This window comes from Epinephelus fuscoguttatus, linkage group LG21 (genome assembly GCF_011397635.1).
Source record: "Epinephelus fuscoguttatus linkage group LG21, E.fuscoguttatus.final_Chr_v1".
Classification (NCBI taxonomy): Eukaryota; Metazoa; Chordata; class Actinopteri; order Perciformes; family Serranidae; genus Epinephelus; species Epinephelus fuscoguttatus.
In genome coordinates, this window is record NC_064772.1 from 28848035 (window position 1) to 28865368 (window position 17334).

A 17334-nucleotide genomic window follows, 5' to 3' on the forward strand; every position below is an offset into this window, starting at 1 on the left:
AAAGGTGCTCAACAAACACAAAACGATTGCATAGAAAGTCATCAAACATTAACCTGAATTAATCTAGACTCCAGATTTTTTATATATATATATTTTTTTATTTAGATTTTCATATCACTATAGACATACAACGCAAGGACAACACATAGACATACGACAACCACAACAATAACAAAGACAACAAGAGGTATAAAATAATACAATAACACATTATGTGACAACAAATGACATAAAAGTGGGGTTTACAGCACTATGCCCTATAATTCATAAATAAATTCATATATCTTGAGGAGCATGTGACACGTACACGGAAAACCAGAAAGTCCGGAATATTTCGCTCAGGGCTGCTCAGTGTCAGCTTAACAGAGTTTCAAATATACCATGTTAAAACACAATTCCATATTTGGTCCCACCTCAAAAAATTGTGTCAATGATCACATCAGCTATTCAACTGGAGAACTCAAGCAACAAAGCTTCTGTTGAGGAACATGCTGCCTCCGAATTTTCCAGTTCAACAGTGTCATTCTTTTAGCAGCCAATAAGGCTGAGCCGACTGTTCCCCAGTCTTCTCTTGACTTAACTTGTGCAACTGTACAACCCAACCAGCAAACCAGAGCACATGGGGAAAGATTTATTTATATTTATCTTATTATTTATATGCATTTATTTATAGACTCCAGATTTTATATATAGTAAATGTGTTGATCATCATCTCCAAGTTGTTTTATGTTCTTCAAGCGGTAGCATCACTTCTACCTTCTGTTACCTTCTTGGCCATAAAAATGGCATCTGTTTCTCGTTAACTTTGTTAAAAAGTATTTACAGTATAAAACTACAACAGAATACATCATCAGTGGTGGAAATTAACTAAGTAAATTTACTGTACTTTGCTTGAGTGTGTCCATTTTATGATATCTTCTACATTTATGTGACAGCTAAAGTTACTAATTACTTTGCAGGTTAAGATTTTACACACAAAACACTTGATCAACAAATAAATTATTAATGTATTTTTATAATTTGAACACCCAACAGAATAAAATAAATGTATATTTTGCTTATAATACATCTGTCCTCTCCAATTAAGTAATATTTGACAAGCAGGATTTTAAATTAAATAAGTATTGACATCTTATCACGCCAGCTTCTTGTGCATTGTTGGAAGGAAATATACTTAATTATATCACCATATATTTACATCAAAACTCTTCACAGCCGTATATAATGTCAGTCTCTGCCATTGTGAATGATCAAAGCCGGACACAAACTTCAAGTTAAAAGTCTTCTCTGACTTTATACACGACTGTCAGTGAGTGACACAGCCCCATCAGGGAGTTCTCAATTCATCAAAGGCTCCAATCAGGCTTCATGAGCACAAGATGACACGCCGTCACTGGGTGGTGCTGTTCACCACGTTTGTGTCCCCGTCCCCTGCCTTCGTCCTTCAGGCTCCTCTCGTCTATTTCTGTAGCTTCTTTATGGCTCTCAGTCTGAAATGACCCGCACATAATAGTCATCTGATCGAGACAATCAACAAGGAGGGGAGAGAAAATAGATAAAGTGAAGTGAGGACTGAAAGAGAGAGCGGCAGACAGAACAAGACAAACAACTAAAGAGAGACAGATGGAGAGGTGAAGTATCTCTGAGGTAGAGTGGAGAGAATGTGGATGTGGTGCTGAGCTGAGGCGGTGGAAACTCGGGGACAAAGTCAGAGAGACGTTCCTGACGTGTCATTGAAAAGGGAAACATTTTAATGATCCAAGAGTTTCTTCTATGATGCATTTTAAATTGACTACATGATATATTCATGATTGAATGTTGACATGCATTTGTAACATAGCTCCATTATAGAGCTAACTGAAGCTGCATTTCCTCAGGGTAAATCATGTGTGTATGTGTGTGTCAGTATATGTGAGTGAGAATGACCCTTTTAGCCTAATACACACACATGCAGTTGCACAAGATACATCAAAGAGGTTAAAGGTGGTCTGTGTATAATGCTCATGTGGGTTTGCTGTGATGTTCTGTACAGTAATGAAAAGAGAAGCAGCAGCATTTCTCCTTTTGAAAAGATCTGTGTGTATATGTGTGTGAGGGTGTGTGTGGAGGTGATGGGGGCATCTCTTCCTTCTCGTCATGCATAAGGGGTTCCTATATACATTCATTCATTCATTTTCTGTAACCCCTTATCCTGTTAGGGGTTGTGGAGGGGTGGGAGCCTAGGAGACTTTATATGGAAGCTAAAAGGGGAAAAAAGGAATTTAAAGATTTTAATTTTAATCAAAATTTAATACTGAATATTTGATTGTGAAATTGTAATTTTTGAAATATTTGACTTTGACAAGTGCCTGTCTGATTTTATGTAGTTTCCCCTCTTTGGTTGGGAAAGGTAATCAGCAGGTAGATTTGAGTCATGCCCTGTTAAAGACTTGATTTTAGGCAATTCTGAGCAACAAGCAGAAGAATTGGAAGACATTTAGGAATTTAGCAATACAATCTGCCTTTTGCATCAGCTGAGGCTTGAACTCACAACCTCTAAGACTAAGAATCAATTTCTATCTCACTGAGCTAATTAGTCAGTGACAATTCATGTGTAGCTTCACAAATTGACTAAGCCAGACGTGCAGGTTTAGCAGCATGCATGGAAAAGCAGATTTCAAACCACTGTAAAAAATTCAGTTATCGAAACAAAAATCTGAAAATACACATATTGCATCTAGACAGCATGGAGATGTTGGTAATTTGTTTGTAACAATGATTGATTTGCTCCATGAGTTAAAAACTGACGTTTAAAATTTTACATTGAATTTTACATTGTTCACATTAGAGCAAAATTCAAAATGCTGTCAAAAATTCAGTTTTTTAGATAAAATTCTGAAATTTGCCACACATCATCTATCATGACTCTAGAATTTTATTATCATGAACACTGAAGATTTATTTAGCAAGAATTTGCATGTATATGTTTACAGTACCGTTTACAGTCAAACATTTTGATGCACTGTAGGCTCAATTTTTGATAAATCAAAAATCTGAGAAACATAGTTTTTGTAGGACAGTCTGAAGATGCTCTGTAGCAAGTTTGGTGTCAATTGAGCAAAAATTGTGGGAGGAGATAGGTTTAAGAAGTTTTACAGTTTTTGAAAAAAAAACAGTGATGAACTTCATACTTTTTAATAGGTTTAAATGTACAAAAGTTTCTTCAGTATTGGGGCTACAGTTTGATGAAAGTTGTGAAGTTGTAGCACGTATGGTTGATTTGTTATGAATTTTCAAAGTTTTGAACTTTAGACGCTTGCTGTAGCGCCACCATCAGGACTATTGGCTTGAGTTTACAGCTGAGGATATCTGGCGTGAGACTGGACCTTTGTGCAAAGTTTGGTGAGTTTTCACCCATGGGAAGTATGATTTCCTCGGAAGAAGAGAGAAGAACGAAGAAGAATACCTAGGATTACAATCGTGTCCTGGCAGCTTAGCTGCCCAGACCCTAAAAATTCCATCTCTCATATTTGGGCTTCCAAGAGTCGAGACTGGAAACCCTGCACACATGACTTTTCGACCAGAATTACTGAAAATAAAACAAAATTTTAAGGAGAAATTGCGTTTGAAAATGTCTTCAGGAAATTTGTGAGTAGAATTCAAAGTGACTTTGATAGAATCTAAATATTAACAACGCATATTCAGTACTAGCTAAATTTTACAATTAAGTATTCAGTTGCTCATAAAGTTTAAATTATTATGGCCCTTCTTGGCTTCCGTAGATAGTAATAATACTTGTGGGCAGCACGGTGGTGTAGTGGTTAGTATTGTTGCCTCAAAACAAGAAGGTTACTGAGGGCTCCTTTGCGGAGTTTGCATGTTCTCCACATGTCAGCGTGGGTTTTCTCCAGGTACTCCGGTTTCCGCTCACAGTCCAAAGACAGGCATCTCAGCTCAGGCTACAGGAAATGCAGGAGGATGTTGGTGTGGAACAAATTTAAGTCGCTGAGATGTTACAGGCGACATGGTGGTGTAGTGGTTAGCGCTTTCACGAACCCAGGGTGGGGGGTTCGAATCCTGGAGTGAATCCTCCCCCTGTCAGCGTGGGTTTCCTCCAGGTACTCCAGCTTCCTCCCACAGTCCAAAGACATGCAGGTTAATTGGTGACTCTAAATTGTCCGTAGGTGTGAATGTCAGTGTGAAGGGTTGTCTGTCTCTATGTGTCAGCCCTGTGATAGTCAACCTGTCTAGGATGGACCCTGCCCTTCACCCAACGTCAGCTGGGATAGGCTCCAGCATCCCTGTGACCTCTAACAGGATAAGCTGTTACGGAAAATAAGTGAAGGAATAATAGTACTTGTTCAGAAATGAGCTCCGTCAGGAGTTTTTAATAATAAAAACCTATATTCAGCTCTGAAACCTTGTGATCTCACCCTGTTTGCATGTGACACAAATGTACCTCCAAAAGAAAAAAAACCTGTGTCAATAAAGTGATTGCACGCTTTGGGCCGAGATCCCTGTGAAGCAGGCGGCTGATAGCGAGCTGCACCACATAAAGCATACCACATGGTGACAGCCAGAATCTGTACAACAAATGTCTCGTCACTTCCTCTCGCTCCCCGGGTTCCTCTCGCTCGCTGCTTCTTTCTTTCTCTCTTTTTTTGTCATCAATCTTCCTCTCTTTCTTCCTCGTTGCCTCCGCTCATCATTCCGAACACACCACAACACGATTCCCTCAATGAGTCCATCATGTATGGTCCCGGCTATCAGTGTGACCACTCCCTTCCTCTGTATCTCTGTGGATGTGTGGAGGTGGGAGCAGGGCTTGATAAATAGGACTCTGTCGTCTTGCTAGTGATAATAATGCCCAGGTTGAGCTTGACTGACACCAGGGATTTGAGCAGTGCCAAGCAGACATATATATCTCCCTTAGCGGCTCAGTGTGTGTATCTGTGTGTGTGTGTGTGTGTGTGTGTGTGTGTGTGTGTGTGTGTGTGGACACAGTTAGTATGGGCCCCTGTATGAAGGACATGCATGGCATCCTCCCTTATCCTCCACTGCTGAGGTCTAGATGTCTTGTTTACGCTGCAGCCAGGCACTGGCAAGCAATTTTAGACACACACACACACACACACACACACACACACACACACACACACACACCTGCAATAGATGAGTGCACACACACACACACACACACACACACACACACACACACACACACACTCACAGTATCTGATTTATTTCAGGACAGCATTCTTTTCACAGTAACCTTTTTCATTTCATATCTGGAGCCAAAGCATTACTTGCTCATGTGTGGACTGTGGCTGCGGTGCATGTTAGCAGCAGGATAACAATGTTCATGATTTTTTTTACGGGTTTTTTTTTTTTTTTTTGGTTTATGACTGACAGATAGCCTCACTTTCCTTTCTGCAATTTCTACCTTTGGCTGTGCGATGCTTTCAATCATTTTTACGACACCAACAGGTGTTATCGTACTTATATTTTGTGTGTGTGATTTGTTTCCGTCCAATAGGAGCTGGTGAAACACACTCATGATTCCACTGACAAGAGTAATCTGCGGATGGCATTGGACGCCATGAAGGTACATCATCGTTTATCCAGTTTATTTCCACACAATGCAAATATCCCAGCATGCACTGAGTGGAAGGTCTTTCCCAAAGCTTCATACACAAACATATTCACAGTCAGTCTCCCAGTGTGAGCCATTTAAGGCCTGATGCACCTAACTGACATCAAAGAACTAGTGGTGACGAAGGCCGTGTTGCCTCACACCACCTGTGTCTCAGGCACAGACTACAGGCAATAACCAGCCAGCTCGATTCTGCACCTGTATGACAGGAAATAACGCTACATAGCAGCAGGTGGTGGTGATCTGTATTTTTCATTAAAAAAGCAAAACTGGAGGACACACTAACAACACACCCTGATTTTTAAAGAGCAAATGATATTAACCATGCACAAGCAAATCATAGCACAATTATGAACCATTTGTGTTGAAGAGCTCAATGGCTAAAAAAAATCTTACCTTCTTTAGCAACTTACTTTTTGATCTCACACCCTCTTGACTTTAGCCGTTTGTTTACTTTCCTCACTTCCATTTCTCTCCTTGTGCACTGAGCTGAACTGCCAATCAGAGTGATTTCATTCACTGACGGGCTAAGCCGTTTCAGACTCGAATTCAACATGCTGAATCGGCCACAAAAAAGCCGACCTGGGCCGACTAGTACCAATGTTGCAGGACACACCCCCAGAGTGTCAGATGCTAGCTGAAGGCCTCGACCAACAGCTTGACAAAATTCTTGTTCAAGGGAATCTGTAAACAAGTGAGAAGAACACAGCTCATGAGTTTCGGGCCTTTGAAGGAATAACATGGCTGCAGGCAGGCCTCTGATGTCACATGGCGAGACCAGTTCACACCACTTCAACCTCACTAGACAAAGAAGGAGATTGTTTCTGCAGGTTCATCCCAATGTGCAACACCTTTCACATTACAGTATGCCTCCGTGCACCAGTCTGGCTGCAGTTACAGTTTGCAACATTTTAAATCCAAAAAGTCAAAGGTCAGCTTCACTGTGACATCACAATGTTTGGCATAAACACTTTTCTAGGCATTATTCAGTATCATATTTCATACACAAATAAATAAGTCTTCCACTAAATGCAGCATTCATAAGTCTTGCTCATTTTTTAATCCTCAAAGGCTGCTCACTGTCCAATGTCAATATACTGTGTCTGCTTGGAGTTTACAAGCTCACATCGGCAATGGTGACTTTTGAAGGGCAGGAAAACAGCACAAAAAGACACCTGAGCACATAATTGGAAGAAAATGGAAAGGAAAAAGGAAAGACTTTGTTTTCTGATCTGTTTACAGGACTTGGCTCAGTACGTCAACGAAGTCAAGCGAGACAATGAGACGCTGCGAGAAATAGATCAGTATCAGAGATCCATTGAAAACCTGGTAAGCCACCTGTTTCTTCCAAATAATTAGATGCTGATCTCATTTTCACAGTGCTTCACAATCACAATCCCCCATCTTTGTTTGTCTCTTTCTCCACAGAATCAGCGACTGAGTACCTACGGCAGACCCAAAGGTGATGGGGAAGTACGAGTGGCCACAGTGGACAAACGGGCTAAACAGGACAGGTGAGAATTCAGGTTGACGGCTGTTTGACTGAAACACTGACTGACTGAGTGCAGTTAAACTTGAATCAGATGCTGCGGTTGGAAAACTGCCAGAGTATGTCTTGCTTTTGGCCAAAGTGCTGTTAGAAACTAAACCTGTGTGTCTTGTCAGTGAAGACAAGTGGCAGAATTCCGACACAGAATACACCAAAAAAATGTCTCAAGACCTTGTCCAATGTCAGGTAACAAGGTATTCAGTTAAGACCACGCAAAGATCAAGACAAACACAGGCTAATAATGGATAACAATTCAGATTTTTAATATTATATTGCAAATTGTAGCTTTTAGTGATACAGTGATTTCCCCAAAATGCACAGGGCAGAGTAACATGAATACATATCTTCAATGACTTTGACACAACGCTCTTTGAATCGCAGGCACATCTTCCTGTTTGACGCCGCTGTGATTGTTTGTAAGCGGCGAGGAGACAACTATGAGATGAAAGAAGTGATTGACCTGCATCTCTTCAAGATCACCAACAACCCCACATCAGACAAGGAGAACCGAAAGGTCTGCACACACAGATATGATTTCTATTTAGACACAGCCCTGTTCAGCTATTTTTTTGTGGCATCCTAAGGAGCTATGTCTGTGCTGCCTCTTTCTCTGCATGCTTAAGTGCAAAGTATCCTCCACCAAAGAATATGATGTGGTCGGTCATCCTCAGGTGTTGAAGAAACATGACCATAATGGTCTGAATGTTGCTTCAGCAGTGTTTTTCTACCTCAGCAAGAATGCATTTTGAGGGGGGTGGAGGGTATTTCAGTGGCATCATCAACCTCCATGAGGCTGTCTCAACAAGTCCTCCAACCCATACGCCTATATAGGTGGTTTGTTCCTACCCACAAAATTGACCCACAGGAGCGTTTCCCAACTTAGTGCCCTACCTGTTGCAGGAGATTAACCCTCACACCTAAATGCAACAGTCAAAGTTGTAGACACTTGGTTAAGGTTGTGAAAAGGTTGCAGTTTGGTTAGGTTTAGGCACCAAAACTACCATGACATGCAAACAAGGAAAGCCTGAGTCAGAGAGAGCAAACCTCCCTGCCCTTCCATGCGCCTACATGGAAAGCCAACATCAGGGAGAGCAGCAGCAAAGACCCCCCGGGAACAGAACAGAGCAGCATCAATGACAAACAGAAATGACACTGATAAGTCAGACACAGCATGAAAAGGAGGAGCTGGGGTGGAGGCGGGTTGCAAAGTGGCTTACAGAGGAAGCAGCAACAGTAGGCAGGCCAGAGCAGTTTAAATAGGGCGCCCTGAATGAGATTCGCCAATTGGTTGCATAGAAAGGAATCATTTGATCTACCAGCTGACTCCCTTCATCAATCAGCTCCTCCATCAGTTGATTGGTTTGAGATCAGCTGATGTAGGTGGGATGTGAGCTGAGCCTGACATCATGTCCTGCCTGAACTAACGCTATGCTCAATTTAGTTTTAGGAAAAGATTAAGTTTGTTACATATTTGATAAGTCAATGTTGACTTTAGTTTACAAGCGACATGAACAACAATCTCCTGGATCTAAGTTCTATGTTTGTTTGACCCATCGTTCTACCCCGACATCCTCCCTATGCTTTGTTACTCTTTATACTACGTCACCCGACTTCCTCCTTTGCTCCTGCCATAGTTACTACAGCCACTGGAGGTCGACACCTGACAATAAATGTATGGGTCGTAATGTAGCAGCAACGTCTAGGGCTGAAAAATTAAGCTAACGCAGAAGTGTGGAAAAGCTGCAGATCTTCTGATGGCCACTGGGGGGCTAGCCCATGTTAGCACTGCAGATATAAACATGTTTACAGCTTGGTGCGAGGCGTTGCTATAGTCTATTAGTCAAAGCCACCCCTCGCTCCTCCCCAGCTCCACCATCTTGTCCAAATATGGTCACTTCTGGCTTTAAAAAAAACAACATGGTGATGTACAAAATGCCAAACTCAACAAAACGATGGATGATGTCACAGTGACGATGTTCATTACTTTTATAAGCTGCTGTGCAAACAACACATGGTGTCGTCTGTCAATAGACTTTTTTCCACCGCAGACATTTTAACTTAAAAGCACAGGCCTGACTAACAACATAATGATGGCTCTGTTTCCTGGGTAACGAAGAGTCTTCATAGTCATGGCTCTGTTATATTTAGCTGCAAGCGTACGCCATTGATTGCAGCCACCACTAATGAATGTTGTTAGTTGCACCTGTGTAAATGTACACAATACCTCCCAAGACTCAGCCTGATTATCAGCAGTGACATGAGGAAGTCACGATATTTTTACAGCTGTATAATTCAATTTTAAAGATGTATGACATCACAGAAATACCATATTCAAACAGGAAAAGAACAAACATACACATTGCATGATGGAACTGTTCATGTTTTATATGTGTTCACTCACTGCACTGTGCAACATGGCCAGACTGCACATGAGTCGGGCTCCCAGGTGAATTTCCCCTCCAGCATGTCGTACATGCCAAGTTACACATTTTTCATGTTTCAGATCTGGCCATCACCTTGGAAAAGATATTGGCACATCTTTCAGTCATTTCACCTTTTTTCCTGTGTTGTTTTGGCAGCAGCACATCTCTTTGTGAACGTTTCCCTTTCTGTTCCAAGAGAGTAACTCAATTCCACTTTTGGCGAGGCCACACTGATGATGTTTTTACCTCAGACATGCAGCAAACATTAGCCCCAATTAAATCAAGCCTAAGTCAAAAAGAAACAAAACAGGTAGTTTGTTTCTGCCCAGGCTTGCAGACCACATTTATTACTGATATTTCCTCAAAATATTGAAACCTGTTTTTTCACTTCCTTGTTGTGCTGCACGCTGACATTAGGACTTTAAAGCAGTGAAACACAGTCTTGAATTTTAATCCAATAACAACATTTTTAGTGCTTCTGGCAGCCAAATGGTTTATTTCTGCAGTTAACACTTCTTAGTCCTCAGATACATCACAGCTGAGAAGAAAGTGTGAATCACACGTCTAATTTTATTGTTTTTACCTAGAATAAAGAAGCTGCTGCGTCTTTAGCTCTGTTGGTGGAGTCACTTTGAATCCACACTGATTTGGGTCACTGACGGAAAAAGAAAAATGTGTCTTGAGCATTTAGCTTTTAATTTTATGGCGTGTTATCACCATTTTCAAAAAGCAATAACTCAATTTAAGCTGTGATTTGCAGTGATTTTCTAACAGCTAAAACAGCTTCTGATGACATTTAATTTCACCCTGGGCTTTGAGCCATGTCCATCCTCATCAGGAGAGTAGAAACTAGAGTACACTTACTACATTGTTCTGGCCCTCTTGCTGTAGAAGTGAAAAATAACAGCAGATCATACGTCTTTGCATTCTTTGAAATAAAAGAACAAAACAAGCATCTCATATAACAACCAATCAGCTATAATGGAGGCAAGTCTTGCTCTGTTGAGTCCATTATTGCCTCTTTATGACTGAGTCAGCAAAGCTCAGAAAACCACGTTGGACTCCTGACAAACCAATTAACAGCGCTACTTCAGCATAATAAGCAGCCATAACAATTTATCAGATAAACGCACGTTCATAAAATTGAGTAAAAATCGAGTTAACTTGCTTCCTGACAGTATTTTATAAGCACCTGTGCCACCATCAACACCCCACTGCTGCCTTTTGTGCCCCGAGTCCCCTATCGTGCTGCTAAAATGAAACATGTGCAAAAATTGTTCCGGCTCATAACACACACAACAAAATAATCACCAGAAAAGAGTCTTAAATAATTTGATACATGCTTGTTCCAGCACATGTTTTACATTGTCTTGTTCATTCAGCAGCATAATACTGAGAGTGTCAGACTAGAACAGTCTGCCTCCTCCCAGATGGTGTTATCATTAAACCTCGCTTTGGGCCTGACTACACACACACACACACACACACACACACACACACACACACACACACACACACACACACACAGAGTGAATACTAAGTGCCAAGTGGTGAAAAATATTGCCAATCATAATGAGGGATGATATCTAAGGCGTGCCAGGAAACAATGATTTGGGTAATAATGATGTTGTAAATAGCAGACATTAGTGGGCTCAGACCCATATGGGCTTATGTAGTTATTTTTTTCCTGTGCAACCTCGACTACCTCAGTATCATTCACCTCTGACATGATGGATATAATGCAGTTTGTTTGATTACATATTTATTATGGAAATGCCACAGATGACAGTGGCTGTCTGAGGTAAGCAGCGATAACAGCCCTCATCATAGACACAAAATAATCACATTTACATGCAAGTCATCCGGCGGCAAAACCAAATAACCTTAAAGTCTAATCGCTGTACACAGAAGCAGGAAACTGTGTGCGACCATTGGAACAATGTGCGGACATTTTTCATGTAGCTGATGGTGTGAGCCATTGAATTAAAACTTCACTTATATTTCAGCTATTTGTTCATTCATTCATTCATTCATTCATTCATATCTGTACTTGCTTATCCTCTTCAGGGTCGCAGGGGGCTGGAGCCTATCCAGCTGTCATTGGGCGTGAGGCAGGGTACACCTTGGGCAGGTCACCAGACTGTCACAGAGTTCCTTTGCACGTTGCTCTTTAGTTGCTAATTAACCACAACCAGGACATGTCATCGCTTATTAACCAGCAATCCCGAGTTTGGAGCTGATCCTTCTTCAGGCCTCCAGCGGTTATTGAGTTCTGGGTAGCCCTGCGCTAAAATAGTCAACTTCTTCTCCATATTTGTTGCAACCTGATATTTATGGAAGAAAGAAAAGATATTTATTGGCTGTGATTGGTTGTCCCTCCTCACATGACAAGTGGTGCACATCGCTGTTCCAGAAGTTGAACTTTGTGTATCTCAGGTGCTTTTGAGCACCCCTCGCATGCTACTTAAGCCCAGTTCAGACCAAAGACTCGCGACGAGATGAAACTGTTTCAGAACGTTGCAGAGAAAAGATGCAGTGGTGTGAAGTGCAAGCCGGCTGATGGTGTCACCTGGAACTCAATTAGTCAAATCGCCCGCGGCTGGTTTTAGAGCTTAAAGCACGTCACCTGTTTCAACAGCCAGTCATGACTGCCGAGCTCTCTGTTTCCGTCCACACGGTGTAGTGGTGTCGGATGGTGGGTCACTGCTGCTGCTTGTCATATGTGCTTATGCGCAAAAAACACAGTTTGCATACAGGCCCTTAGTCTGACAGACAAAGTTAGCAACAAGCTGCTGAACACGCAGAGCTTTAAGCAGTTAAAGAGCCAGATCTTTCCATAAGGAGGTCGGAGGAGACCAAAACAGAGCTAAAAAAGAGAGTGAACACTGGACTACACTAAAACACAACTCCTGTTCACAAACACGTTCACCATATCAACTTAAAAAGTGATAATATGTCAATGTTGTGTTTACAGCGTGTGTTGCCCCCAAGTGGCCAAAAGAAACTGTCACTGCCAACAGCATGTATCTCCACATAAGTGGTTTGTTCCTACCCTCTAATACCACCCACAGGATCTCCTAAACTAGTGCCCCTAGCGTTGGCAGGAAATCAACACGTCCTCATACCTGAACGACAGAATATGCCATTTACCAGTGACTCCCAAAATGACATGACAGTAAGCAGTCACAGTTTAAACACACGGTTAATGGTGTGAAATGGTGGTAGTTTGGTCAGGTTTAGGCAACAGAACGACTTGGTTAGGTTAAGGAAAAGTTAACAATCGTGGTTACAAGAAGTGTGTTTGTTTTTAACGTACATTACATACAAAATATAAGTTAACTACATTATGTAAAGGCTCAGTTATACTCCCTTTAAGTACGAAAATGTGCCCATATACTAACATATGTCTTTTATGTTGGCATTGATACACCCAGTAGATGGCACTAGAGGGCAGAGTCAAAGGTTTATGACAACAACAAACATGGTGAAGCTGGAGGAGGTCTTAATAATGTAGCGTTATAACAGAGGTAGCATGTCGGTGCTCTGTGAAGCCATTAAATAAAATAAAATTCTTTATACTAACAATTAGTTCTGTTATGCCATTTTTAAAATGTCTTTGCCATTTCCTACTGTTGCGTCTTGCTTGAACCACGCAACACTCACCCCACCATTTTTGGTGGTACTGCTCCATCGTGTCCTTAAGCTCTCAGAGAAAGTGCACACCACAACAATACGGGTTGTAATAAGCTGCTGGTACAAACGACGTATGGGGTCGTATAATGGGTGAGGACAGTTTCTGAACCTGGGCAGATTGACCCACGAGGTAGAGTACATCACCAAGGGTCAGAGTTATTATATTTTAGGAAGATCAACAAGAGTGTTTTGATATTATCAGTCTGGATGTGCTATGCTTTTAAGTTCCAAAGATAAACCAAGCAAAAAGGCCTAAACTGACAGACAGAGAGACAGACAAACACCTTCTCCTTCTCTTTACAAATTGGTTGCTAGAGATATCTTTGCTGAGCGTTAAGGCTTGGTGTCCACTGGGAATGCCTCTGTAGAGCGCTGCTTTCCTTTTCTCTTTTCTTTCAATAGAAAAGATGAGCCTTTGCGCTTCCCTGACAGCACTGTGAGCTTGGCATGTTTTTAGCCTTCAGAGCTGAGTGCTGCAAGTTCAAAACCTCACCTAGGAGCCATAAAAAGTGCATCTCCCAAGCATCTGTTTAGTGATGCCATCTAAAAAACAGAGGCATGTGTTGACACAGAGGCTAATAGACTAAAATTTAGCCTTTGAAGTGGGTAATGGTGGCTGATTACAGGCTCACTCACTACTTGGGTCTGTGCATGCTGTCTGTTGCCCAGCAGTTATATGGCACAGCCACCGCACACTCTTTTCCTGTTCCCCTTCATGCTCTTCCTCTCTGTTTTGTCTTTGTCTGTCAGTTCTGCCGCCCCTCCAACCCCTCAGCCTTTGTGTTTGCTCTCCCTGAGGCATCCCTCTTTCATTTTGCATCTCTTTGTCTCCATCTGTCTCCCTGCATCCTGTCTCCTCCAGCTCCTGCCCCCTCCTGCTCCATTTGTCTTTCACTCAAACCCTCAATTTATTTATTCGCTGTTGTTTTATTTTCTCAAATGTGTGTTTTTCTTTCCTGTTGCAGTGGTCCCACGGATTCTACCTCACTCATAACCAGGGCCAGAACGGCTTTGAATTCTTCTTCAAGACCAAAGAGCTGAAAAAGAAGTGGCTGGAGCAGTTTGGCATGGCCATGTGAGTGTGTGCTCGTGCATCACAGCGTGATAAGAATGTGTGTCTCTTTGTCTTAGCCGCATTTTGTCACAGCGTCGAAGTGCACGTGGCCTGTCCTGTTATTCAAGTTGGGCTACTTGATAATTTATGAGGAGGCTGGTGGCACTGCGACAGAAAGATTATCAGATCATAAGTTGCACACACGCTTTTAAAAGCACACAAACGGCATTTTGAATCATTTAGCATGCTGTACTCACAGGACACCATTGGTTATGTTGATTCCAGCTTCAAGTGTATGCTGTTAAACTGCATCAACCAGTCCGCCACCTGATCTGGATCCAAAGTCACTTAAACTGACTGTCTAGAATGACAAATGGAACTAAAGTATTTCACTTGTAGAGCAAAGAAAGACGAATGATTGACTAATCGTCGGATAGAAACCCCACCAACCACTGGCTGTCACAGAGTTGACACATACAGGCCAGACGAGTTGTATTGGGTTTACAGTAAGTGTAGCAGCAGCTATCAAGGTCTAAAGCACAATTCACACAACAATGGGAAAAAGTAGGTGAACTGTTGATGGTTTAAGTCTGAAATCAGAAAAGTGAAGATGTTTTACCACAAACAGTTTTGTGAAGATGTGGCATGTTAGCTAAGTAGTTGTATGAAGGTGTTTAATGTACCGTAATGGACCAGGAGTACCTCATTTCAACAGTGGTGCCCCCAATGGAGGGCCATGGCTACCCTAATATAACCCTTTAACCCCTGGCAAAAATACTTGGAGGTCGACCTTACTGTCTTTAAGAAGGTTTGGTGCCCTGATCTTTTAAGTAAGCGTGGATATCTTCAGAAACTAGACAACCCAAGGCATCCATTGGTACCAACCATATCATGCTAGCTGCAAAATAGCTAAATAACACTCCAAATGCAGGCTAAATTTTGGCGAGGGAACAACTGGCACAGCCATTTTTAAAGGTCCTTTGACCTTTCACATCAAGATATCTGAATGAAAATGGGTTCTATGGGTACCCACAACTCTCCCCTAAACTTGTTAAAGGGATAGTGCACCCAAAAATGAAAATTCAGCCATTGTCTATTCACCCATATGCTGAGGGAGGCTCTGGTGAAGTTTTAGAGTCCTCACATCCCTTGCGGAGATCCCAGGGGAGAGTGGGTAGCAACACAACTCCACCTGTAGCTCTAACTGCCTCTCTGTACACCGAGCTCACATGTGCGTGCTTGCGTGAGACTGTGAGACATGGGCACCGCCTTCATGTGTGTTGACGTGCTTTCGCTGGTCTCGCGCAGAAGCGCACACACTTGAGCGCGGTGTACAGAGAGGCAGTTAGAGCTACAGGCTACAATGAGGCTACAAACAGAGTTCAAATGACGTTTTTCCAGACAACTTTTTATGTCGGGGCTTCAGGACACTTGGATAACTATGGACGAGCAGTATGGAGATACTTTGTGGATTCAGTTATGTGTTTTTGGACGTTTGAATCTGGGGCGCCGTAAGCCTCCATTAGGTGGAGTTGTGTTGCTACCCACTCTCCCCTTGGATCTCTGCAAGTGTTGTGAGGACTCTAAAACTTCATCTGAGCCTCCCTCTGCATATGGGTGAGTAGATAATGGGTGAATTTTCATTTTTGGGTGCACTATCCCTTTAAGACTTAATCCCAGTCAAGGTTTGTTCCTCACAATCAATGCACCCCTTCAGATTAAAGATGTGTATTTGTCTTTTTATGGAAAAGGACAACAAGTCTATTTGAAGAGCAATGAGTCACCGAACATGTATACAGAGATATATAACCCATTAAAAAGGGTTGTCGTGGTACTCAAAATCTCCTAATGTCTTGAGCTTTATCAAATCCCTGAAATTCAGTTTTGGCTTTTGCATTGCCAAGGTTTTCATTGGCCACATCTGGCCACCCCTATTAAAAATTTCTTGGGGCTGCCACTGCATTTCAAACCATGAAATAAAGCTGCAGTTCAATGAGATTAGAATCGCTGTATTCATCATGACCGAGACTTGCAGGAATTTGTCTCATGAAACCGGCCCCAGGAAGGTGTTGACATGTTGCACAGTAAAGCAGAATAGTACACGCACACAAATAATACAACAGGTGCAGCAGGAGACAGTTTGGTTCGGGAGAAGCTTTGTGAAGTCTAAAAATAAAAAGCAACTGTGATGATGTCATAGTGATGTTGTCGGGATTACACCAGCTTGGTCCCGGAGGCTGTAATTTTTTAACAGAAGGCCTTCATTATAAATTAAAGGTGCTGAGTTTGAAAGATGTGCACGTTTACCGGACACAGAGCATCTAACAAAAGATGCTGTCGAGTCGCATTTTGGGGAATCAAGGGTAAAGACAGGGCCAAATCTGTCTCTGCTTCAATTTGGACTAATCTTTTTTAAAAATAAATAGACAGAGTTCTGTTTCATTCATTCATTCATTTTCTGTAACCCTTTATCCTGCTGGGGGTTGTGGGAGGCTGGAGTCTATCCCTGCTGACACTAGGCGAGAGGCGGGGTACATTCACACCTACGGGGCAATTTAGAGTCACCAATTAACCTGCATGTCTTTGGACTGTGGGAGCAAACCGGAGTACCCGGAAAACCCACGCTGACACAGGGAGGATTCACCCCAGGATTCGAATCCCCCACCCTGGGTATGTGACGCTTACCACTGTACTACCATGCCGCTTGTAACATCTCAGCAAACTTAGATCTCTGAATCTCTGAATAAACTGCCAGTGACATCAGTGACAGATTCGTAAAGAGCAGTGGGGCTCCCAAGCAGGTGCAATTACACTGAAAATTTAGAAATAAAAACTGGTGGGGGGAAAAGAGAATGATGAAAAGAGAAAAAATAATCTGTGAAATAACATTTTCAAGCTCCAAAGGAAAGCAACAGGCCCTAACAGGACGTGAAGAGGAGGATTAGTAAGATGAAGTGCGGTGAGACTGAAAAAAAGAGGGGCT

General features: G+C 42.1%; 1 protein-coding gene across 2 annotated transcripts in view; it reads left to right on the forward strand.

Moving 5' to 3' along the window:
* LOC125881864 (guanine nucleotide exchange factor VAV3) overlaps nucleotides 1-17334 on the forward strand; it is a 135677-nt gene that overhangs the window by 74384 nt on the left and 43959 nt on the right. For both annotated transcript variants that reach the window (XM_049565263.1, XM_049565264.1), the window contains exons 11-15: nucleotides 5516-5584; nucleotides 6875-6961; nucleotides 7061-7146; nucleotides 7563-7695; nucleotides 14263-14372. In XM_049565263.1, coding sequence (XP_049421220.1) covers nucleotides 5516-5584; nucleotides 6875-6961; nucleotides 7061-7146; nucleotides 7563-7695; nucleotides 14263-14372 — 485 coding nt within the window. The remainder of the gene's footprint in view (nucleotides 1-5515; nucleotides 5585-6874; nucleotides 6962-7060; nucleotides 7147-7562; nucleotides 7696-14262; nucleotides 14373-17334) is intronic.